Source organism: Engystomops pustulosus, chromosome 1, assembly GCF_040894005.1.
Source record: "Engystomops pustulosus chromosome 1, aEngPut4.maternal, whole genome shotgun sequence".
In the NCBI taxonomy this organism is placed as follows: Eukaryota; Metazoa; Chordata; class Amphibia; order Anura; family Leptodactylidae; genus Engystomops; species Engystomops pustulosus.
This window is the reverse complement of record NC_092411.1, coordinates 93,537,666-93,564,084: the sequence shown is the minus strand read 5'-3', so window position 1 is coordinate 93,564,084 and position 26,419 is coordinate 93,537,666. Positions and strand designations below refer to the sequence as shown.

At 43.5% G+C, this 26,419-nt stretch overlaps 1 protein-coding gene across 4 annotated transcripts in view; it reads right to left on the bottom strand.

Annotated features, from left to right (window-relative positions):
• Positions 1 to 1,415: 1,415 nt before the first annotated feature.
• LOC140127349 (serine dehydratase-like) overlaps positions 1,416 to 26,419 on the bottom strand; it is a 42,357-nt gene continuing 17,353 nt past the window's right edge. For 2 of the 4 annotated variants that reach the window (XM_072147951.1, XM_072147942.1), the window contains exons 2-9: positions 11,692 to 11,810; positions 10,474 to 10,650; positions 9,550 to 9,589; positions 9,237 to 9,376; positions 6,724 to 6,812; positions 6,391 to 6,621; positions 3,106 to 3,230; positions 1,417 to 2,136 (exon numbers count right to left, since the gene is read on the bottom strand). In XM_072147951.1, coding sequence (XP_072004052.1) covers positions 1,943 to 2,136; positions 3,106 to 3,230; positions 6,391 to 6,621; positions 6,724 to 6,812; positions 9,237 to 9,376; positions 9,550 to 9,589; positions 10,474 to 10,632 — 978 coding nt within the window. In that variant the 5' untranslated portion in view covers positions 10,633 to 10,650; positions 11,692 to 11,810 and the 3' untranslated portion in view covers positions 1,417 to 1,942. Of the gene's footprint in view, positions 2,137 to 3,105; positions 3,231 to 6,390; positions 6,622 to 6,723; positions 6,813 to 9,236; positions 9,377 to 9,549; positions 9,590 to 10,473; positions 10,651 to 11,622; positions 11,644 to 11,691; positions 11,811 to 11,950; positions 11,970 to 26,419 lie in introns of those variants that run through there. The other 2 variants (XM_072147960.1, XM_072147969.1) reach the window with 2 other exon arrangements.

The window sequence follows — 26,419 nt, the reverse complement described above, 5'->3', positions numbered from 1 at the left end:
GTATGCAACGTACCACACTGCATCAGGAACACCCCCAATGAAAGGCTATGGGGCCGTGAGGAGCTCTATATAATGAATCCATGAGGGCTGAGGGGAGCTGTATATAATTAATCCATGAGGGTTAATGGGGGTTGTATATAATGAATCCATGAGGGGTAATGGGGAGCTGTATATAATGAATCTATGAGGGGTGAGGGGAGCTGTATATAATTAATCCATGAGGGTTAATGGGGGTTGTATATAATGAATCCATGAGGGGTAATGGGGGGCTGTATATAATGAATCCATGGGGAGAGGGGGGCTGTATAAAATGAATCCATGGGGGGGTGAATGGGATTGTATATAATAAATCCATGGGGGGTGAGCGGGGCTGTATATAATGAATCTATGGAGGGTTAGGGGGACTGTATATAATAAATCCATGGGGGAGAGGGAGGGCGATATATAATGAATCTATGGGAGTGAAAAGGATGGTATATAATGAATCCATGGGGGAGAGGGGGCTGTATATAATGAATCTAAGGGGGATGAGGAGGGCTTTATATAATGAATTCATGAGGGGTGAAGGGTGCTGTATTTAATATAACCATGGAGGAGCGGTAAATAATAGAACCATGTGGGGGACTGTATATAATATAACCCATGAGGGGGTTGTATATAATTAAAGAATTAGGGGGCTGTATATAATATAACCCTTCAGATATCTGTATATAAAATAACCATGAGGGGGCTGTTTGGGATGATAAACTAGATAATATTTTAGGGAACAGGGGACTGTTTTAGTTCACTGAAAAGAGGCCCACTGAGGCTCTGTCACCCAGGGGCCTACTGAAACCTGGAGCCGACCCTGATTGCAACCGTATGGAAAATAGTTATTTTACTACAATCCTTGTTTTCACACTATTTTCTTGAAAAATAAGAAAAACTTTGACATCCGATTTAAGGTTTAAAGGTCGAGCTCATAGATGCTTTGTGTGTAAATAAATATCATTAAACATATCTGTCACCACCATTCATGTGCTGTAAACCCCATGTTGCCTCTTCAACCTCCATTTGGCTGCTTTCGTGTGACATGCCATTGGGGGCCGGATATATCTATACACATACAGTATTCTGAGCCAGAGATCTAGAGGTCACATCGAGTACCAATGATATGCTAGAGTACTGCCTGACTCAAACAGAGCTAGTTATTTTAACACATTTAACTAGCTTTATGCATGACCTCTTTATGTGACCCTACTATATGACCATTATATACAATAAATTATTTCATTATTACTTTAGGCTTTTGATTTTTGTGCATTGAATCAGTCATACTACTGCAAGCACACAGAAAGATTAATATAGGAGATATATATATATATATATATATATATTGAAGATAGATAGATAGATGCATATTGGTGGCTTAAATATTGATTTTCTGCATCCCTTCCAGCCATTTCAGTGGGGAAGGCCACTGTCTGGGCTAAAGGGTCTGTAGATAACATATTACAGCTGGAGGGAAAGCTGACTTGCAATAATTAATGGTGCTTCTGGTAATAGGATTTCCCAGCCCCGAGGTACTTTTTTACATAAGATATTGGCTGGAGGGTTATGATTTATAGAGCCCTGATCCCAAAGAGAATCTGTAAGAGGACTCATTCTAGAAGGAAATTCATCAGTAGAGGCAAGAGTAGACAGAAGCATAGGGCTAGGAAACTGGCAAGTCAGTGAGGAGAAAAATGAAAAGACCAGAAGGTATAGAGAAAATGCAGGAGTGTTGTATTGATCAATAGCTAGAACCGAGGTCAAAGGTTAATAGAAATCTTGCAAACATTCTGTTCTCATCAATGTAGAAGGTAATTGTTGGTCTCCAGACTCCCTCCAGTGGAAAGACTGTGCATTCTCAGGTACTTGAACTACTGTGTTTTATTCATTTACATGACTTTATTATGGTGGATTAAAGAATTCCCAGCTGGGATTTGAAGTTTTGAAGTTCAGAAAGACTTATCGCACTTCCCCCACAAACTATCATGATCAGCGGCCCCACTAATGGTCCCAACTTGCCCTCCTTTTGCAAGCGTTGGATGTGTCCCGAATATACTGCAGCAAGAGCAGCTCCACATGAAGCTTCTACCAACATCAGTTCATCCTCTGTTAAAAAAAGGATATATAGTGGTTAAAAAATATGAAGGCAGAACTATTGATCAAGGTACCAACATACCTACTACATATTAGAATTGATCTAAGAATATGAGTTTGCATATAAAGAAAAAGACTCAAAAGGAGAAGACAAACAAGCCTGAGAGCTAAAGGTGTGATCTCACAAAACTGCACCTCTTCTTCTCATTTAGCTTCTGCATAGGTCCAGTTTCCTAAGGCACAAAAACTAAAAGCACTGATACTGATGCTGGACATGTGAATGATCCCTGCGTGGAAGGACGACACTTGAATAGATAGGAGGGAGAGGGTAGGTTTGAGACTTGTCTAATTGTAATGAGGGATTAGGACAGAAATGAAGATGGATTGTCAATTTTGAAGCAGTGGCATCTGAAAAATGATCTCAAGAGTTTAAAGGCAGGTTCAAGTCTAAAATGTGAGGAATGGCATGCCAGAGGATAGGAGCAGCTGGAAAGAACTGCTAACTGTTATGAAAAGAAAGGGGTCATAAGGAAAGAGGATGATTTATTTCATTCTTAGAGAAATTTCTATATTTATAGAAATATTTCAAAAATAAATGTCTAGGTGGTGGGCGAAAGAAGATATGTACTGTATTTCTTACAGCATACAGAAATCATAGAGAGACGGTCCCGCAAAGGATCCACTCTATTGTCCTGTCTGGCTCGCTGCAAATTCCCTGACAATAACTGTGCATCTTGGGAGTTCTTAGAAATTGTGATTACATTTAGAATCTGTCACAGGCGTCAAATAAAAAAGGCATCAAACTTGTATCAACTGCTTTATTAACAAATAATAGGGTGTCGTTACAGGGGTAAAATGGAAGCAGATTAACAGGTGCCGGATGGGTTCCTATTGTAGAATTTACTAAGAGGGCCCAGGGCTTTAATTTACATGTACACAAGTGAACTTTACACAGGGAAGAAGATGATTCTTTCCACCTACCTAAGAACATCTCCACCGCCTGCAATGCCTCTCTGTCATCCACAGTCACAGAGATGACGTTATATTTCCTTGCATACTCCAGTGCTCTGTCACATACTGTTTTTGCACCTAGACATTTGGCAATGCTGTAAGAGACAGACATGTTAAACATTATTATAAGAGGGAATAACAGAGACCACTACACAAACCTATGGACGGGAGAGCGCAGCCTCCAACCTACTCATGTGGGATAAAGGGACAGTTCTCACTTCAGAGGTGTCAGATTGTCACAGTTAATTGGACAGTCCAATCTGATTGTGAGCATGAAGCTGTCAGACACAGACTGGGTCTTAATAACCCTAGTAAATTGCAGCTTGGAGAGGGTCTGTAATTACACGTACTTTTCTCTCCAGTGAAAGACAGGTGAGCTTGCTATTCTATGGTTACTGTCCATTTGGTCAGTGAAATGAGAATTAAACTACTATACTACAAACTGCAATTATTTGCTTGTAACTCCACCGTATACCCATCAGTATGAATCTATTTCCCGTACATATTCCACTGACTGTTATTATCCTTTTGGTTTACGGTTAAAATGTTGCTCCTAGAGAAAATGTCTGGAAATGTAGTAATCCCTGAAGCAAAGAATGACCATTCTGTTTTGCAAACAAAAATATCAGTGTCAATTTGCCATAGCTTATTGGATAGCATTATACTATACCGTATTGGGACCCAGGTTTATTCTGACCTATGTTCAAACTTACATTACACACATTCATTATTTCTCCATTTAAAGGGGTTTTACTAACAAACAAGTTAGGCCCTATCCATAGGATAGGAGCTAACTTGCTGATCGGTGGGGGTCTCAGTGATGAGACCCCTTCAGATCACGAGAAAGGGGTTCCTGTCGCTCCCCCAGATGAGTGAAGCGCTCAGCAATATATGTCAGCTCCATAGAGATTAATGGAGCATAACAAACAAACAGGGAGTGACGAGGGGTCTGACCGAGGTACCTTGGACCCCGTCGGAACCCCTTTTCTCATGATCTGAGACCCCCACCGGTTAGCAAGTTATGTGGGAAAACCCCTTTAATATAGTTAATACCCATTTCCAGAACTAATGCAATGGGTGTAATTTACTAAGGGCCCGAACCGCGTTTTTCCCGATTTTGCCTGAATTTCCCCGGGATTTTGGCGCACGTGATCGGATTGTGGCGCATCGGCGCCGGCATGCACACGACAGAAATCGGGGGCGTGGCCGTACGAAAACCCAACGAAACCGGAGCATTTTTTTTTTTTAAAAAGTGTCGCTTGACACGAGCTTACCTGCACCCAGCAGAGGACGGTGAACTTCAGTGCATTCCAATGAACTTCAGCGCAGCAGTGACACCAGGTGGACGTCGGAGAAACTACCTTAGTGAATCCCAGCAGAACCCAAATCCTCCGCAGAGAACGCGGCGCTGGACCGGGTAAGTAAATCTGCCCCAATATGTATATCACTATTGGCCACCATTTGTACAGTGGAAAGTCACCTTTTAATATTTTTTTAACCTAGTAACAGCCAGTACTTATATCCTCTTCTTTAAGCTTAAAGAAAATCTCTCATATGTCTAAGTCTCATGCACAAGACTATATGAAAAATCTGCATCAGTAGGCACTCTGTTCCATGTTATGCTGGATTGTATAAATGTTGCTTGTTTTCCAGTTACTGTTCTATGATGTCATACAGGTATTGTATCAGTAATAATTGCTCTGATGCGGAGGAAATAATACCGCATATACTCCACACAGCTTATACACAAATAAAAAAACTCATAGACTCAACCTCCAGCACTCCCCGCAGCTCCTCTTCTCCTGGCGGGTTCCTGCTCATGCATAGTAAGATATGAAGCCTGTGGAATTGGACCACATCTTGGCCCGATCCCACGGACTGCACACTGGATGGGATTCGCTGCATTATATAGAAATATACTGTATAATGCACAGACATTCAGTCTGCCGCAACTGTATTCATTATTAGTATGTATGTGCATTATATATTTCTATATAATACAGGGACTCCAATTCCATGGGCTTCACATGTTTGTGTGCAAAGCGAGTAGTTGGATCTGTGAATTCTGCCCACGCACACACCAATAACATCATAGTCTGTGCGAGGGCAGAGTGCATGGAGGTGTCTCTGCCATGCAGTTACACATGGAGCAGAAAGTGTAGTGGAGTAGCAGAGGGCGAGTGTAGAAGGTGCATGGGGCATTTCAGTACTGAGGAACCTGGATAGGGGAATTTTATTAGTTAGGGGAGGCGGCATGGTGCATGTCATTAGTGAGGGGTGGCTGCATGGGGCATTTCATTAGTAAGGGGCTGTTGTATTGAGCATTTCATTAGTGATTGGAGGCTGCATGGGGCATTTCATTAGCGGGGCAGGGCTCATGGGAAATGCTTTAGTGAGGGGAGGCTGCATGGGGCATTTAATTAGTTGGGGAGGCAGAATGGTGCATTTCATTAGTGAGGGGAGGCTGCATGCGGCATTTCATTAGTGATGGGAGGCTGCATGGGGCATTTCATTAGTGGGGGAGGGTTCATGGGAAATTCTTAAGTGAGTGGAGGCTGCATTGGGTATTTCGTTAGTGAAGGGAGGCAGCATGAGGCATTTTATTATTGAAGGAGGCCTGCATGGGGCATTTCATTAGTGAGGATAGGGCTGCATGGTGCATTTCATTAATGAAAAGAGGCGGCGTGGGGCATTTCATTAGTAAAGGAAGGTTGCTTGAGGCATTTAACTGGGGGAGGGCTGCATGAGGCATTTCATTAGTGAGGGGAGGGCTGTATGGTGTATTTTAGCAGTGAGTGGAGAGTTTTGGGGTGTAAAAATAGGTGCCACTCCTGTGAGTCAGTATGGATGTGTATGCTGGACCTATGATGCCTTTATACGGATTCTCAACTTAGTTCGGTTACTACTAGATCGGCGCATCCTAGGTCACAGTGTGACGTGTGCCCGGAAATCTCTTGTCCTCATTGCATTCATGCTGACAATGGCATCTGCGTCTTAAAGACACAGATGCATTTGTCTGTTTCAACTTCAGGGTTAGTACTCAACTGGCAATTTCAGGCTGCATCAAGTACTGTTACAAATATTGTCAGGGGTCGCCTATGGGGGCCCCAGCCTAGCGGCTATGTCAGGACAGGTGACGTAGCCCACCAGTCCATCGGTGGGCCAGTCCGACCCTAACTATTTGATAAGGGTTCCATGTACCAGAGCCCCACCAAACTGAAACATTTGAATGTCAAACTAAGTATGATATCTTACCTAGTAATGTCAGGTAATGTCACTGGTTTCCCAGCCTGGAGGGCTGCATTCAGGCAATGAGCACCCATGGTCTCCATTGCAATAATGGGCACATCAGACCAGCCCACTTTGACAAGTCCTTCAACCAACCCAGCCAAGAGGCCTCCACCTCCAACTGCAACCACAAGAGCACCTGGTTTTTGGTTCCCAAGGGAAGATTTCAGTTCAAATACAAGACTTGAGTGTCCTTCCCTAAAATAAACATAGAATAAAATAAATAAAAAATTAAAATGTTCTCTCCATGAAAGTCTTTTAGACCTTAGAAAAATTGGACTTTTCTTATCCTGTACTCACCAAAGCAAGGGGTGGTTAAATGGAGATATATAGACAGAACCCGGTGCTTCAGTCAAATGACGAGCATAGGTATCTGCATCATCCCAGACCTGTTGAAAATTCATTTTATTATAACTAGTTCACACATATGTTCAAGTGAATTTCTAGAATTTGGCCATCCTTAATCATTCATGGATGTGTTCTTGGTAGACATGCCGATCAATAAGGTCTCCACTGCTTTGGGTCTTGTGTCGCAGTATTCACCTGTTAGGGTGCTACTCAATAGTTTTTCACAATAATTACAGCAGGAATTGGAAAAAGTGCATATAACAAATGAGCTTAAACAGGACTTTTCAAACTTTTTTCTAACAGGATTGAGGTTATTGAAAATAAGCTAGACCAAACTGTCATTGGAGACAATCAACATAAGTTTGACAATATTTTCTCTCAACTAGAGCTGGTCCGGTCTAAGCTAGAAGACATGGAGAATCGCTTCATAGGGAGACCTTTAGGATTGGAGGGCTACCTGAAACAGAGTCTGGTCAGCAGAAATTAGCCCTCTATCTGTTTAAACAGCTATTGCCTGAAACCCCTGATCATCTTTTTGAGATTTAGGATTCATTGTAGCCTTATTGTACCATGGCCTGATGGACTCTCACACAATGGTATATTGCGACAGCACTATTACTCTACAAAGGAGAATGTGGTCCAAGTGACATGACAGATTTGAAACTGGGGGATAATCCTATACAAATTTTTTTCAGACCTCTCCCACTACAATTCAGAAAAGGAGGCAATTCATCCTCTTCGCAAGTCCCTGCAATTGTTTCCTACACCCTCAACCATGGAATTAGCTTACCCCCAAATTACTTGGCACAATTTCTGTTCTTTATTTGTCCCAGTTCTCCTCCACACCCTGTCTTTCAGCCTGGGAGTTGGACAGCGGAAGCAATATAGATTCTAAAGCTTGGTTTGGTATCTTTTCCTATTTTGCTAAAGTTACCATTAATGTCTCTTTGGTTGATGCGGGATATCAATGTCTTTTATGTTGGCATCTAATATCCTCTAATATACTTTACTCCCCTGATTGTTTTAGAGGATGGTCGCAAGTGGGTTCCGTTATGCACATATGGAGGGAATGTGTGAGAGTGACAAGGCTTTAGATTAGGATTCATCAGTTTATCTTTTCCCTCACTCAAGTAAATATCTGAAAACCCCAGAACTGACTTTTTTACATTTCTTCTCCTTCTAGGCCGCCAAGCCCACTAAACGGCTCATTATGTATATTTTTATTTGGCTGCAAAGATTACAATTGTTCACCACTACTGTAGAAGAGTCCCCAAGTAAACTTTGAGTTGTTCAAAGCAAAATAATCTTGTTTAATGGTAAATGACAAATTGTCAGGAATTTTGAATGATAAGATTTCCCTCTTTGATGCCATGTGGGATCCTTGGATCCAACATGTCAACTGACCTTGACCCAATGAGTGGTTGTTGTGTCCTCCATGGTGCAGTATGCTGTTCCTTATCTGTCCTCTCTTTATCTCCTTTCTTTTTCCTTCTTTTCTATACTTTCCCTTTGCTTCAATTACTGGCTACCCTTTGATGATTGTGTGTGACAAATCCGATTTATCACTCTGTTAGGCAGGGTGCATGCTTCCCCCCTCTGGGGGCTGCTGCCCTTATCCTTGTAGTGTCTCTGTATTATGTATTTGCTAAATGCCAGTCCATTGTTATACTATTGAATACTATTGTGCTTTGTATTTAAATGCTCTGGATTTGTCTATTCCTCTTATGTACATCTGCTTCTGATCAGCATTGTATGGTTCTATTTCCATTTGTTATAACTTGCAATAAAATTCTTTTGAAAGTTAAAACGTTAAAAATAAAAAAATGTGCACACATCAGAAAATAATCCAGCTAATGTGTTCAGATGTTTAATCTTCCTTAGCATTAAAATCATCCTGGCAAACGCGTTTCTAATTTGTCGCAAAGATCCCATAAAATGGGTCCAGTTATCCAATAATCTCTTCTTGTGGGCAGTTTGAAATGATTGGTAGTTATAATATACAGTATGTTCTATGTAATAATTCTATATTTCCCAGACTGCATAGCTTCAGATCGGTTCCACAAAAACTCTTAAGATATCTACAATTTTCCACTAAATCATGAAACCTCAAGTGTGGGGTAACAATTAAAGGCGCATTTTAAAATACATGGTGGTCATACTTCTAGGAGAAGCAGTGCCAGGCATTTCAGTTTAGGATTAGCTATCAAACGAAAAACGGTGAACTCTTTAAAGGACCAAACAAATATAAAACACTATTAAAGCATGGGAAGATCCTAAGTCCAGAGAATTAGGACTGCCCTGGCTGGTGGGCAGTGACCGCAGTTATTTGTGGATGGTTTGTTCGGTGCAGCTGGTTAGCAGCTAGTGAGTTTATGGTAGTTAGCTTGCTTCCATTGCTCCCTGTACAACCGTATTCTCAGTGTTTTGCACCCTCTACTGGATATGCCTTTTTATTTTTTGTTTACCTTTCCATTTACAATCACTTCTGCCCCCAATTCTTGCAATTTATGAACAATTTTTGATGGGGTAGTTTCTGGCACAACAATAGTGGCTGGCGTTCCCAGTTTACTGCAGGCGTAACTAGCTGCTAATCCAGCATTCCCACCTACGATAAAAGGAAACACTGATCTTAAAAAGATAGAACAATCTAAATATTTAAGAACATTTAGATTGTTAATAGATAGATAGCTGTGGACATACATAAAATATAGCAGAACACATTAGGATCATAGTATACACAGGATTTTATAAGTATTAGGGATTGTATAGATTTTGTACCTGAGGAGCAGACAAATCTCTTGCATCCCGCCTTTGCTGACTGTAGAAGAAAAAAATACTTTGATTGTGCCCTGCAATATATTCTATTTCCCAGAGAAATTAGCAGAATCAAGTCAGAAGATGTAAATAAAATAATGCTGTAGCCAGGTTAATTATAATCAAATATTCATGATTTTACTGATCATCACCTGTATGAAAGCAGAAGTTTGGGGAGTAACTGTTGGTGTCCATAATAATAAAATGTGAGCACTGCCACAAACCATCAAAGCAATTCTTTGATGGTGTTTATAGTAAACTTTCTAATATTCTTAGTTAAGAAAGGTCACTTTTTTCTGCTCTTTCTCCGGTAGAGAGGAGTGTATCTATCCAATTACTGTTAAGTCATTAGATACATTATCAGGTTATTTAAAGAGGACCTGTCAACCGGGAAAAACACCCCCAACAAATTAGCTCCCCCTCATCCCGGCCGCTTTATATTTATTGAATTTTTATTAAAATTAGTGTTTTTATACTTAGTTTTAAACGATCCGACCTCTTATGACTGTTAGCGCGCCGCATCGCATAGAGCCCGCAGTGATTGCACAATACATGCGCTGCCGGCGAGTCTCACAGGTCCCTGACTGACGGGGGCGTGAAGGGGGTGTGTCGGCCGGCCCTCTCATGAATACTTTTTATTTTTCTATTTTATTTTTTTCTGCTAGGGGGAGCAGAATTTTAAATAATAACTAATTACATATTAGCTTATAAATTAATGACCCATTTGTATATGAATTTCTGGAACTCTCCTTTAAGTCCTTACATCTGGACACATGTTTTTTGGACGCTGGGGAGGCGCTAGTCATGTAAACAGCCCAGGGCCAATGGGACTCTTAATTCGCCACTTCCCCCTACATATAAACAAACAAGTATGTTGATCCGTTTTACCTTTTGACAAAAGTGTCCTATGCCACGTATCTTGAACGACCCCACTGGCTGAATGTTTTCCAGTTTCATTAGGACCTGGGTACCAGCCAACTTGGATAGAGCTAAACTGTCCTTTAGTGGACTAACAATGTGAAAAGGAATGTCATCTTGAGTATCCATCACTTCTTAGAATGATATCTATCAGTAGATAATATAAAGAACACGGTGTTACATCGTGGGGATCCATTACTTCTTGAAATAATATCACTTATTAACCAGGTTATGTGCAACTTTCTCCCTTCCCCCATAGAGAATACATGCATGCTTGTCCTTTGTAAGTGTGCATGTGTTTAAAGGGGTCATGAGAGACAGGCAAAGTATACAATTAGAAGAACTAAAAACAATGGAATATATTCACCTACAACAAATATAAGCAGCAAAACATTACATCAAGGATTTCTCATCTTACATCCCAGTTATGGGTAATATTGGATTCCATACTACCTACCTGCAATTATATGGGAATATAATTATATTACATGTAACATTACATGGCCCCCACTCATTCTCCTTGTTGCTCAACTAAAATAGCTCCCCTATACATATGGCCATACATCAACCATTGGGTTCTCATGCCAGAATAAAAGATTTGTATTTTGCTATAAATATATTTATGTATTTTGCTATATATTGATTGAACCATAATAACTAGTCTATATTTTGGAACTGTCAAGAAGTTAAAAAACGTTGCCTTTTTTCAGAGAATTAACACCCTAAAAAATAAAATAAAATACAGATGTTATGGGTGAATGGTTCATTATTCTGTGTGAAGTATAGTATGATCCGCATATGCAATATGATCCTCCTGCAATATGTAGTCTGAAATGACATCCCTGCTACGTCTTTGACAAGAATTGTACATGCATGATCATTTTTTTTCATAGAATATTACAGATGTACAATTTCAAAGCAGCTTAAATCCCTTCCTCAAGAGAATGGGAGTTGAAGTGATAGTAGTCCACTTTGGCCACTTCACAGTTAAGGGGGTTATGCTTTTGGCTCTGTTCTCCGTGTCAGTTTTGGAGTCAGTGGCTTCTGTGTATATCTGATCATGTTGGGTAGCAGACATGATATAGCTGTATTCTTAGCTCTGTGAAAAGATCCACTCACAGAAAGAAAGCACTGTATCCAGAATCTTTGCCCATCTAGATCCTAGACCCCAATCCTCCATAAGCATACCTTGCTATTCACCGTAGTCTGTAGGATTAGCTTCTCTCTTCTTGTCCAGGTCAAGGTCCTGAAGGGCGTGTCAGCAAGAGGAGGGAGGGAGCTTCTAAATTACTAGAATGTTTTCGTCACTAGAAGTAACAAAGGGATTGTTTTTGGTTTCCCCATGTTCTACATGTTTTACAATCAATGCATTAATTTCGGTAGAAAACAGCTTTTACTTTTATTTTATGTTTCTATAACACATCTGTATGCTTCCCACTAATATTACCAGGCATTGCTTCTTCTACAATATAACACGCTGAGAAAATCCTTATGGATGGTTTAGTTTTCACAGGTTGAGTAAATTCATGTTGGGTCCTATGACCTCCTAAAAGAGCTGCATTGGCATTCTATAGCACAGTAGCTGTTGATGCAGCAAGCGTGTCATTATCGCTGTGTCATTCAGGCCTCGCATGGACTTTTGTGCTCACTTCACCCAGGAGCTGAGTACTTATCTCTAGTCTGCAGAGTCAGGATCTCATGATTTCCACAATCTACTAGAACAGAATTTTCTATATAAAATACATGTTACAGAGTTATGTTTTACTAGGCCTCAGGTTATGATTTGTATGCTCCATCCACTAAAATGTACAGTTAAACATATTACATTTCTGAATTCATTTTGGGGTTCATAACCTACATGCATTTCATTAGTTATGCATTTATTTTCTATTGAAAAGGTTAAAGGGAACCTCTTTTATCTTAAATCCACCTGTTTACCTTTAGAAACCGTTTCCAATATGCACAAGATCAGTTATGTGAGAGACTGGAGGGGGAACTTCAGATGTCAATTTCCTGGGCTCTAAAGTAGCTAGAAGCATGCTTTTCCTAATTGGATTTAGGTTAAACACAGCCTAGAACAGTGATGGGGAACCTTTTAGCGATCAGGTCAAAAATATAGCATAAAGTAGGAGGAGATTATTATTGTAGCTTCGTTCCCTGAACAGGAAGAATTGTGGGGTCCAGAGCAGGAGCTCCAACTGCAGGATGCTGGGGTGATGGCCTGGGTGCCACAAAGGGGGCTATAATGCTACATTTACACGAACATATGGGGGACGTATAAACACTTCTATGGCCTCACAGCACCGTGCGGCACTGTACCGTTCCATAGCCCGTAGAAAGATAGGACATGCCCTATCTTTCTACGATCTACGGCATCGTGCGCTGTGTATTCCTGTGGAGAGGGACACCTGCTCCTGCTCCTCTCTCGGCACCAATGTATGCCGGCCGTACTACAGTACGACAAGCATACATCGTGTGAATGTAGCCTAAGTGCCACCACTGGCACCCGTGTCATGGGTGCGTCACCACTGGCCTATAGTGTCCTCTTCCAAATCACATCAGACTTGTTGACCCACGACAAATGACGTCTTTTGTCAGTGGGCGGTAGGTATTGAGTTAACAGCACCACAGTTAAGGTGGTATAATCACTTAAAAACCATTTTTTTTTCCTTCCTGAATTATTGTTATATGTGCCTTTAAGAAAAAATGTCTTTGCTATACAGTGTTGCCATTAACTGTATGTTAATATTCCCCTACAGAAACATTTCACCATTTAATCACTGGTCAGATTCCTGCATTTGTTAAGCCCACCATACTCTGCAATTCAAAGTAGTTTCAGGAAGTAAGGCCCCTTCCACACTAGCGTTGCATTTCACGTCAGGGTGCAATGCGTGAAAAACTGACGTTTGTGGCTGCGTTTTTGTTCCATTTTTCCTTGGAGTCATTAGCGGTTTTGCGTTTTTCACGCGCGTGTTGTTCGTGTTTTTCTTGCGTTTTCGGTGCGTTTGGGTGCGATGTATGGAAACATCTGCAATGTGTTCTTCACACACATATATAGTGTTCTTCACATGCTATTTTGTTCGCACCGTTCCGCGTGTATCTCCCGACAATTAAGCAGATGTGCCGAACATCTGCAATCTATTCTTCACTGTGTTTTTCACTGTGTTTTTCACTTAAATGATCCTGTGTTCACTGTTTTTCACCTCTGCTAACTTGTTGGGAAATAATATACGCGCGGAACAGTGAAGAATAGATTGCAGATGTTTGCATATATCTGCTAACTTATCAGAAGACATTCTGACAAGTAAGCAGATGTGCCGAACATCTGCAATCTATTCTTCACTGTGTTTTTCACTTAAATGATCCTGTGTTCACTGTTTTTATTCTATTCTTCACTGTTCTTCACTGTGTTTTTTTTAATTAAATGCTCGATCTCGAGCAGGGGAAATACTCTTATTCATGTCACCTAGCAACCCATCTGTTTAAAACGCATTGCACTCGCATTGCACTTGCAATGCTTGTGAGTGCAATGTGTTTTTGATGCGTCTCCATAGACTTGAATTGGGCGGGAAAAAACGCAAATGAGGAAAGGCCCGTTGGAAACAATGGGACAGAGTGCAATGCAAGTTCTGCGCGTCAAAAGAAGGGGCCTAAGCGTTCTCCTTTTGGAGACTGCCAATTAAGGCCACGTTGTAGTCGTGTGGAGACTTAGTGCTATTGATGCTCCACTAGGGAATTCTGGGAAAATATTCAAATAAGTTTTCCAGGATAGGATAAGTAAAACCATACAGTTGGGAATCTGTTGGTGGGTCCTCAGCCCCTGCATGAGCAGCACTTGGAAAAAGTACACTTACTGTACCTCATTAAGGTACCAAATCTAAACTATCCTAAACACCTCTAAAATACTAAATGTATACATTTTTTGGATTACTTGATCTGTAAAACTAGAATATAATATGATGGCACTATATAAGTAAACTGTGGCCCCAACTTTCCAGTTCCCCCTCACATTGTGGCCCGCAGGTACTCCTGATATATGAGCCCTCCTCAGCTCTAAATAAAAAAAGCTACTTAATAAAAACAATAATAAACACTCGCTACTTACTTCTCCCTGTTCCCCCACAGTATCAGTCCTCTCCTACTGCTGTGTGTCGCTCTAAAGCCAGTAGATGGGATTACAGTATATCATTGCACCTGCCGTCCTCTGCTACACACGGTTGCAGAAGAGGCACAGTGATAATGCAGAGAGTAGACGGGTCTTGGCATTAGCACTGTCATGCCCTTGGATGTCCAGTCACATAACTCCCGCCTGAGCTGTCCGGCCAAATCTGGGACAGTTGGGTGGTATGCAGCTGAAAAATACAGTAGCCATCTTGGGCAAAACCTTACAGCCCTTTTGGGAACTAGAGTTATACTCGAGTATAAGCCTAGTTTTTCAGCACAAAAAAATGTGCTGAAAACCCAAACTCATGTTATACTTGGGTCGGCTTATACTCGCAGACTGAGAGAAAGAATAATTACAATAGGTTAAAAAGACATTTGTTAAACAAAAAGTGTCAGGATTTCCGAGTGGGGTGCTACCTTCTTACAGTATCAGTCTATTTTTCTTTTGTTTGTTTTTTTAAATAAAGGGTTCATTGTAATCTATTTTATTAATGCCATTATGTTATGTTATATAAAAAGTGAGCTTGTCATTAGAAATAAAATGCATACAATGTACAATACACAATGTATGAGCTAATTATTATCAAATTGGTCTGAAGGAAATGGTTGAAAAAAGAAACCCACTCATAAAGCACTTATCCGCATTATTAGTGCTTTGTCTGGCATATGTACATTCCTGAAGGACAACACTTAACACATAATGCAGATATGAGCATGTTATGCATCCAGATATCAATGGCGCATTCACTGTCTGAGCATTTGTTCTGTTCCTATTACTTATACTATACTCTTATACTTTGGCACAATTGGATCTAGATATAAAACAGTTTAACAGACACATTGATCTTTAGAAAATAGAACATCTGAATCTGTTAAGATAAGCCATAGTAGTGTATTGCCATATACCAATTTCATATAGAGCAGTGGTTCTCAACCTAAGGGTCGTGACCCCTTTGTGAGTCGAACAAGCATTTCAGAGGGGCTGCCTAAGAACATCGGAACACATACTTCCAATAGTCTTAGGAACTGAGACACTGCTCCCATGAATAGCTCCCAATTGTCCCGGATTCGCACATCTCCTGTGTTTCCCACCTCTGGGTCCTGACAAGAATCGCTCTTTGGGACCAGGAGACAGAACACAGAGGAGATGTGCAGGACACCACTGTTAACTGCCTCCCTCAGTGCTCCTGCTCTGCTTCACAGGTGCCCTGTCCCTCCTCCCCGAGACACAGCCTGGCAGCTTCTGGAGGGGGGACAGTACTTTAGGATATAGGAGGCACAGTAAGAGGAAGAGCTGCTGGGGAAGAGGGGCACAATAGGATGGTGAACTTAGGGATGGGGGCCCACTATGATGGGAAACGTCTGGGGTGCACACAATGAGGTGCTGGAGGGGGGAACACTATGATGGGTAGCTGTTGTGGGGCACTCTGATGGAGAGCTGCTGGGTGGCATATTATTATGGAGATCTGCTATATGGGGGGACACTATGAAGGGGAGCTGCTGGAGAGGAGGACACTATGATACGGAGCTGCTAGGGCCACACTATGAAGGAGAACTGCTGGGGGCACACTATGATGGGGAGCGGCTGGGTGGTACACTATGACGAGGAGCATCTGGAGGGGGGGACACTATGATGGGAAGCTACAATATGAGGGGGGACTGAAAATGAGGGAGCCACAATATGAGGGGGAAATGGGGGGCAGAACTATACTGTGTGGGGGTGAGGTAAAGGGCATGGCAAAAGGCATGGCTTAGCACCGCAACTTTCATCCCTTTGTCACCACCTTGAAAGTTAGGAAGTATGCTCCCATGTGTGCCAGCGGCGAATGGGAGCTGCTGCTCTCTATTTATCACACAGACTGCCCGTGCACGGTCTCTGTGATAGCAGATGCGGCACAGGCAATGTGGATATTACTTCCCCCTGCGCAGGGTTAAAGGTGAAGCAGCTACTGGGGCTTCCCTGTGACCACTGGCTACTGGGGGCATCCCTGTGACTGCTGGATGAATCAGTGTGACCGCTGACTACTGGGGGCATCCCTGTGACTGCTGGATGAATCAGTGTGACCGCTGACTACTGGGGGCATCCCTGTGAATTCTGGGGAAATCACAAAATCTCAAAATTACAGTTATGCAATAGCAACAAAATAATTCTATGATTGGGGTCACCACAACATGAAGAATTGTATTAAACGGTCACAGCATTAGATGGTTAAGAACCACTGATATATAGACATACAAGCATTTTGAAAAATTTACTGAATTTATTTTAGTTCCTTAACAATTGTCATGTTAATTATGAGGATATCACAACATTGGTGAGTTTTACTTTTAGGTTACAGACACATGACTTTGGTCAGTTTGTGAACCATGCAGTGGCCGAATTTCATGAACTCAACACTAAGCCTATGATGGGACGCATTGTAAAATTTGATGCTAGGAATTATTTTATAAGAAGATGTGGGGTAATTACACTGTGGGGTTTGCATCATACCATTGAAAGCACATTTTACGGCATGGTGAACACAAGAGGAAATAATATACCACTTTGGGAACACAAAGGGACATTATTCAACATTGGGGTGAAATGGGGACATTAAACTGTGTGGGGCCAGAAGGTGGAATTACAATGGGGACCTAAAGGAGGAATTATACCATGTGGCAGCACTGAAGGAGACAATTTTACAATGTGCAGCTGAGGGGTATACAAAGTGATGAAATTATTTGTTCAAATCCTTCTAAAGCTGGAAGGTATACATTAGCTTTGCTACCACACAACACATTGAAAAATCCATGAATCTTCTAGTTTTCATGGGTGGAAAGATTTTGTTGTATTTGGGTACTATGAGCTCCCTGTGGTCTCCTACAAGAGTTGCACAGTAACTTTTGATGCAGTAAGAGTCATTCTCGCTGTGTCATTCAGTCCTCTCTTGGACTTTTGTGCTGGTTTCATCCAGTATTCTATACTGCAGAATCATCATCTTATTCTTAACAGAAGATTATGCAACATACTGAACTGCATGTAACTAGAATATATTTCCTATAGAAAAAAAGTTATTGAATAACATTTTACATGTCTCAGGTTGAAGGTTATGGAGTATAAATTTGCTTGATTTATTCGTTCACTATGTGCTATTAAATATTTTTACTTTTTAGGTAAATTTTGGAGCTAAAAAAAAAGATGGGTTCATTTAGTTATGCAAATAATAAAGTATTTAATTAATGTTCCTATTTAATTTGCAATGAAACAAAGGTGTATAATCTGAACAGTGAATACTTCGGATCTGCAATATCAGCACAAACAAAGGCAAGTTGTGGCGCTGTTTTTGGAAGAAAGGAAGTTTATTTTTTCACCCCTTCTACTAGGTGTTTTGGTTAGAATGGGACCACCATCTATAAAAAGGTCATACCAAGGCTGGTTCTTTCCGGGGACAGGTTACTTTCTTTTAAGGGTGGCGGTCTTCTAGGACCACGGCTCCGAGTTGAGGTTTTAGAGATTTCTAGGTTTTGGTTAAATAGGTTGACGCCAGGGACAGGCACCCTTCATTTCTATTCCTATAAAGACATCCCAACCTTACCATACTCACACGTTTTAACATTCCCTTTCATACTGATCATCGATCAACTACAAGGAAATATAATTTGAGTATCGCATGTTCCTGATCCCTTTGATTTGCATATTTAGTATTAGACTAATGTAGGCACCCAAATTTTAGTATTTTTGATACACTTACCCTTATTTCAAACATTACGTTTTTCTGGTGCCTATATTACAAATTCTTGATCTTTCAACTGGCACGGAATCTCTCTTGATCATAACCATTTCAAGTTATGTTTTAACAATTCACTGGATTTAACATTAGAATTTTGTCAAAATAGTGAGGTGATACCGCTCGGGGGTCAAACCCACCTAAACATTTTTTCATTTTAAATTTTTTTTTTTTGGAAGAAAGCAGTCGTATTTTTTTAACAACCGAACAATCCTTTTAAAGCAAATGTACTATTAGGAATCTATTTTCTGAAATAGTTCTCGTGGTAGATTCCACCCTCCTTGCACCATCCACAAATGCTTTTTATCTAGTACTATCTAGCTCTGCACATGCTGCGCTCAGAGATGCACCGTAGACCACAGCAGCAGTACATTGGCCGCAGTCACAGAGTAAAGAACAACCAGAGGCTACTGCGGGTGTGGTGAATCTACCACAGTAACTACTTCAGAAAGTAGATTCCCGATTGCAGATTTCCGTTAACGTTCATGCACATGACCATATTGGGAATTTTGTCCAAACTCTTCATTGCAATCTATTAAACATAATCTACTGAACTGTACTCTTTGCAACACAAAGGGGGTCATTTACTAAGGGCCCGATTCACGGTTTCCCGACGTGTTACCCGAATATCTCCGATTTTTCCTGAAATGCCCCGGGATTTTGGCGCACGCGATCGGGTCAGCGCCGGCATGAAAGCGACGGAAATGGGGGGGGGGGGCGTGGCTGTAAAAAAAACAGACGGATTCGGAAAAACCGACGCGCTTACCTTCCCCCACGATAGGACGGTGAACTTTAGTGCGTTCCGATGGTCTTCAGCGCAGCAGCGACACCTGGTGGACGTCGGCCAGCCGGACCCGAATCTACCACAGAGAACGTGCCGCTGGATCGCGATTGGACCGGGTAAGTAAATTTGCCCCAAATTCTTTTTTAAATTCCGCAGTTTTTTCGAATCCGTCGGGTTTTCCGATGGCCACGGACCCCGATTTGTCACGTGAAAGCCGGCGCCGATGCACCACAATACGATCGCGTGCGCCAAAATCCCGGGGCAATTTGGCACAATTCGGAAAAATTCTGGAAAAAGCGAGATTCAGACCAGTAGTAAATGTGCCCCATTATCTCCATCTTCTTAATACAGATCTACTGTGCAGTGGCACACAGGGTGACTTTGACTATTGTGTCCTTTTTAGGGTTGTTAATATTTCTTGTATATTTTAATAATCTCTTTAAGTTTAGCAGCACATGAAGACTGCCACTAGAGGGTGCTGTAGCTAAAAAGACATTTCCATTAGTAATTTCAAGCACAGTCATAGCTAATCCCCAGCGTGTAAATATTAAGTATCCATCTTCATTGAAATCTACTTATCATTTGGAGTTCATTTCTTTTCTTATGATCTACATAAAATATCTATGATCTGTAATAGTTGAATTATGTGTCTCAATGTGTGGTTCAGTACATATTTTACAGGTATATTATACAGTAAAGCAATATACTTTGCACTCTGACTTCATTAGTCCCCCTATAATGATTATTTGCTGGACAATATAAATAGTAGTTGAACTATTTGTCCTCTAAAGAAAATATAATAGTGACAAAATGTATTGTGATCCCAGCCTTAAAGAGCATGTACACGTCTGCAGATAGCGGGTGTGAGCTAGACGCAAAGACAACATGGCCACAACATATATGTATTAGGCTACATTCACACGACCGCAGGGGGACGTATATACATCCAAAAGTTTGGGCCGTACATATGTCTGCCATAGGCCGGCAATGGCCGCACGGAGCGATACAGTCCCACACACGCATAAGGGGAAAAGATCCTTCCCCGTGTCACGCCGCCGAGCATCGCTATGGAGAGGGGAGGGGTCACCACTAGAGATGAGCGAGCACTAAAATGCTCGGGTACTCGTTATTCGAGACGAACTTTTCCCGATGCTCGAGTGCTCGTCTCGAATAACGAGCCCCATTGAAGTCAATGGGAGACTCGAGCATTTTTCAAGGGGACCAAGGCTCTGCACAGGGAAGCTTGGCCAAACACCTGGGAACCTCAGAAAAGGATGGAAACACCACGGAAATGGACAGGAAACAGCAGGGGCAGCATGCATGGATGCCTCTGAGGCTGCTTAATCGCACCATTATGCCAAAATTATGGGCAACAGCATGGCCATGACAGAGTGACAGAATGAAGCTAGATAGCATCTAAAACATCCAATAATTGACCCTGACACTATAGGGGACTTCATGCAGAGGCAGCAGCGGCAGGCTAGAGAGTGGCATGGCGACATACCCTAAATGGACTCAGGCTTCAAACCAATGGGTGGCAGAGAGGAACCAAAGGAGGTGAGCAAGAAGCGCTCAAATAATATCGGTACATGATAAAAGTTTGCCAGTATATTTTGTGGATTACACAGCAGGGTGGCGACAAAGTTAACATGGAAGCCATGAAAACAACCCAAAATTCTGCCTGACACAGCTCGTTTGATAAGGGGACCATGTATGGAGGCAGTGAACTAGTAGTAGATTAAAGGTGCTGCAGTTAAAACTATGTTAGTTGGATCTTGGCATGGAGCTGGCGCTCCGCTGCCAGGCGAGCTTTCGCCAATCCAAGCCCCTGTCTCTAGGCTACTCCCCAAACAGCACTTCTAAGAACCTTTTGTATAAGATCAAGTGTAATAGCGTTCTTATAAGTTTAGGATATGGCGGGTGAGGGGAATGGAAACAGATGCGCAAGAAGCGCTGAAATAATATTGGTAAATGATAAAAGTTTGCCAGTATCTTTTCTGGATTACACAGCAGGGTGGCGAGAAAGTTAACAAGTTTGATGTGGAATGCCCTGTAATAGCTCTTGGGCGGTGTGCCTTTTATCGGCTAGGCTCAGCAGTTTGAGCAACGCCTGCTGTCGCTTAGCGACGGCACTGCTGCTGTGCCTAGAGCTACCGACTGATGGCGCCATGGCCACGGATGGTAATTCGGAGGAGGTGGAGGAGGGGTGGGAGGAGGAGGAGGTATAGTAGGCCTTTGAGACCTGGACCGAGGTAGGCCCCGCAATCCTCTGCGTCGGCAGTATATCACCAGCCCCAGGGTCAGACTCGGTCCCAGCGTGCACCAAGTTAAGTGTAGTAGCGTTCTTATAAGTTTGGGATATGGCGGGTGAGGGGAATGTAAACAGATGTGCAAGAAGCGCTGAAATAATATTGGTAAATGATAAAAGTTTGCCAGTATATTTTGTGGATAACACAGCAGGGTGGCGACAAAGTTAACAAGATTGTTGTGGAAGCCATGAAAACAACCCAAAATTCTGCCTGACACAGCTCGTTTGATAAGGGGACCATGTATGGAGGCAGTGAACTAGTAGTAGATTAAAGGTGCTGCAGTTAAAACTATGTTAGTTGGATCTTGGCATGGAGCTGGCGCTCCGCTGCCAGGCGAGCTTTCGCCAATCCAAGCCCGTGTCTCTAGGCTACTCCCCAAACAGCACTTCTAAGAACCTTTTGTATAAGATCAAGTGTAGTAGCGTTCTTATAAGTTTAGTATATGGCGGGTGAGGGGAATGTAAACAGAAGCGCTGAAATAATATTGGTAAATGATAAAAGTTTGCCAGTATATTTTGTGGATAACACAGCTGGGTGGCGACAAAGTTAACAACTTTGATGTGGAATCCATGAAAACAACCCAAATTTCTGCCTGACACACCTCGTTTGATAAAGGGACGATGTATGGAGGCAGCTATATGGACGACTTTTGGAGGAAGCAATGGAGACAACGTGTGGAGGCTGCTATGGAGACAATTTAATTTGGATAGTGCCTGTATGTGGCAGTCCAAAAAAGTTTTCAAACCAGAGGAGCAGGTAGGTGGCCCTCCAGAAAAATGGAATAGATTGAGTGCCTGTATGTGGCAGTCCAAAAAAGTTTTCAAACCAGAGGAGCAGGTAGGTGGCCCTCCAGAAAAATTGAATAGATTGAGTGCCTGTATGTGGCACTCCCAAAAATTGTTTAAAACAGAGGACCGGGTCGGTGGCCCTCCAGAAAAATTAAATGCATAAAGTACTATAGGTAGAGCCAGTGGGCCCTGTCAAAAAATAGCCAGTTTCCTCTGCTTTACTGTACAAAGAGCAGGAGAAGGAGGAAAATGAGGAGGAGGAGGAGGAGTGGATAAATTATTCAGGTTGAGCTTCCTTCACCTGCTGGAGATTGGAAATTAGGAGAAATCCATGCTTTATTCATCTTGATAAGCGTCAGCCTGTCAGTCGACAGGCGTGTACGCTTATCGGTGATGATGCCACCAGCTGCACTGAAAACCCGCTCGGACAAGACGCTAGCGGCAGGGCAGGCAAGAACCTCCAAGGCGTACAGCGCCAGTTCGTGCCACATGTCCAGCTTTGAAACCCAGTAGTTGTAGGGAGCTGTGTGATCATTTAGGACGATGGTATGGTCAGCTACGTACTCCCTCACCATCTTTATGTAAAGATCAGCCCTACTCTGCCGAGACTGGGGACAGGTGACAGTGTCTTGCTGGGGTGACATAAAGCTGGCAAAAGCCTTGTAAAGCGTACCCTTGCCAGTGCTGGACAAGCTGCCTGCTCGCCTACTCTCCCTCGCTACTTGTCCCGCAGAACTATGCACTCTGCCGCTAGCGCTGTCAGAAGGGAAATACTGTTTCAGCTTGTGCACCAGGGCCTGCTGGTATTTATGCATTCTCACACTCCTTTCCTCTCCAGGGATGAGAGTGGAAAGATTTTGCTTGTACCGTGGGTCCAGGAGAGTGAACACCCAGTAATCGGTGCTGGAATAAATTCTTTGAACGCGAGGGTCACGGGATAGGCAGCCTAGCATGAAATCTGCCATATGCGCCAGAGTACCAACGCGTAAGAATTCGCTCCCCTCACTGGCCTGACTGTCCATTTCCTCCTCCTCCAACTCCTCTTCTTCTGCCCATACACGCTGAACAGTGAAGGACTCAACAATGGTCCCCTCTTGTGTCTCGCCAACATTCTCCTCCTCTTCCTCCTCCACCTCCACCTCCTCCGATATGCGCTGAGAAACAGACCTAAGGGTGCTTTGGCTATCAACAAGGGAATCTTCTTCCCCCTTCTCTTGTGAGGAGCGCAAAGCTTCCGACTTCATGCTGACCAGAGAGTTTTTCAACAGGCCAAGCAGCGGGATGGTGAGGCTGATGATGGCGGCATCGCCACTGACCATCTGTGTTGACTCCTCAAAGTTACTCAGCACCTGACAGATATCAGACATCCACGTCCACTCCTCATTGTAGACTTGAGGAAGCTGACTGACCTGACTACCAGTTCTGGTGGAAGTTGACATCTGGCAGTCTACAATCGCTCGGCGCTGCTGGTAAACTCTGGATAACATGGTCAGTGTTGAATTCCACCTCGTGGGCACGTCGCACAACAGTCGGTGAGTGGGCAGTTGGAGGCGGCGCTGCGCTGCCCTGAGAGTGGCAGCATCTGTGCTGGACTTCCTGAAATGCGCACAGATGCGGCGCATCTTCGTGAGCAAATCAGACAGATTGGGGTATGTCTTGAGGAAACGCTGAACTATCAGATTTAACACATGGGCCAGGCATGGCACATGTGTCAGTCTGCCGAGTTGCAGAGCCGCCACCAGGTTACGGCCGTTGTCACACACAACCATGCCTGGCTTCAGGTTCAGCGGTGCCAGCCACAGATCAGTCTGCGCCGTGATGCCCTGTAATAGTTCTTGGGCGGTGTGCCTTTTATCGCCTAGGCTCAGCAGTTTGAGCACCGCCTGCTGTCGCTTAGCGACGGCACTGCTGCTGTGCCTAGAGCTACCGACTGATGGCGCCATGCCCACGGATGGTCGTTCGGAGGAGGAGGTGGAGGAGGGGTGGGAGGAGGAGGAGGCATAGTAGGCCTCAAACACCTGGACCGAGGTAGGCCCCGCAATCCTCGGCGTCGGCAGTATATGACCAGCCGCAGGGTCACACTCGGTCCCAGCCTCCACCAAGTTAACCCAATGTGCCGTCAGAGATATATAGTGGCCCTGCCCGGCAGCACTCGTCCACGTGTCCGTGGTCAGGTGGACCTTGTCAGAAACGGCGTTGGTCAGGGCACGGATTATGTTGTCTGACACGTGCTGGTGCAGGGCTGGGACGGCACATCGGGAAAAGTAGTGGCGGCTGGGGACCGAATACCGAGGGGCGGCCGCCGCCATGAGGCTGCGAAAGGCCTCGGTCTCTACTAGCCTATAGGGCAGCATCTCCAGGCTTAGCAATCTGGAGATGTGCACATTAAGGGCTTGGGCGTGCGGGTGGGTTGCACTATATTTGCGTTTCCGCTCCAGCGTCTGGGGTATGGAGAGCTGAACGCTGGTGGATGCTGTGGAGGATCGTGGAGGCGACGATGGGGTTTTTGTGGCAGGGTCCTGGGCAGGGGGCTGACTATCAGCTGACACAGGGGAAGGAGCAGTGGTGTGCACGGCCGGAGGTGAACGCGCTTGTTGCCACTGAGTGGGGTGTTAAGCATTCATATGCCTGCGCATACTGGTGGTAGTTAAGCTAGTAGTGGTGGAACCCCTGCTGATCCTGGTTTGGCAAATGTGGCACACCACAGTCCGTCGGTCATCCGGTGTTTCCTTAAAGAACCTCCAGACTTCTGAAAATCTAGCCCTCGCCGCAGGAGCCCTCGCCACGGGAGCTTCACTAGTTGACACATTTGGCGCTGATGCACCAGCTCTGGCCCTGCCTCTCCGTCTGGCCCCACCACTGCCTCTTCCAACCTGTTCTGGTCGAGGACTCTCCTCCGTCTCAGAAGCACTGTGTTCACCCGGCCTCTCAACCCAGCTTGGGTCTGTCACCTCATCATCCTCCGATCCCTCAGTCTGCTCCCCCCTCGGACTTCCTGCCCTGACAACAACTTCCCCACTGTCTGACAACCGTGTCTCCTCATCGTCGGACACCTCTTTACACACTTCTTCCAGTACGTCAACAAGGTCATCATCACCCACAGACTGCGACTGGTGGAAAACCTGGGCATCGGAAAATTGCTCATCAGCAACCGGACAAGTGGTTTGTGACTGTGGGAAGGGTCCAGAAAACAGTTCCTCAGAGTATGCCGGTTCAAATGGCAAATTTTGCTGGGAGGGGGCAGACTGGGGGGGAGGAGGCTGAGGTGCAGGAGCTGGAGGAGTGCCGATTTCGGTGACATGGGTGGACTGCGTGGAAGACTGACTGGTGGACAAATTGCTCGAAGCATTGTCGGCAATCCACGACATCACCTGTTCGCACTGTTCTGGCCTCAACAGTGCTCTACCACGAGTCCCAGTAACTTCAGACATGAACCTAGGGAGTGTAGCTCTGCGGCGTTCCCCTGCTCCCTCATAAGCAGGTGGTGTCTCACCCCGCCCAGGACCACGGCCTCTGACCCCTGCAGTAGTTGGACGCCCACGTCCCCGCCCTCGTCCTCTACCCCTAGCCCTCGGGTTAAACATTTTGAAAATGAGAGTTATAACTTGAATTTTTTTTTTAACTTTTTTTTTGTTTTTTTTTTGTGTTTTTTAGTTTTTAAAACCAAACGATGCTATCCTATTGCTATGGCTATTTTCTAGCCAAGTATGAAAGCACACTGCTATGCCAGATGAGATGACGCCGAGTTATGAAAAAAATAAACGTAAAATAAAAAAGGAAATGGCAGACTGTGCCTAATTGAAATACAACCCCGGGCCCTAATAAATTTTCCCACTTCGGTCTTTGCGATGGATATGTGCGTCACTAAAACACAGTGGTCGCAAGTCTGACTCCAAATTGCTCACAATTTGCTAGTAGATGCACTGCAACAACTACAGCCACCAGCAGATCAACCAGAAATCAAATATATATAACGCTACTGTAGGCGTAATTAAGCCGTTTGTATTCTCCTATGGCTATTTTCTAGCCAAGTATTACAGCACACTACTATGCCAGATGAGATGACGCTGAGTTATGAAAAAAATAAACGTAAAATAAAAAAGG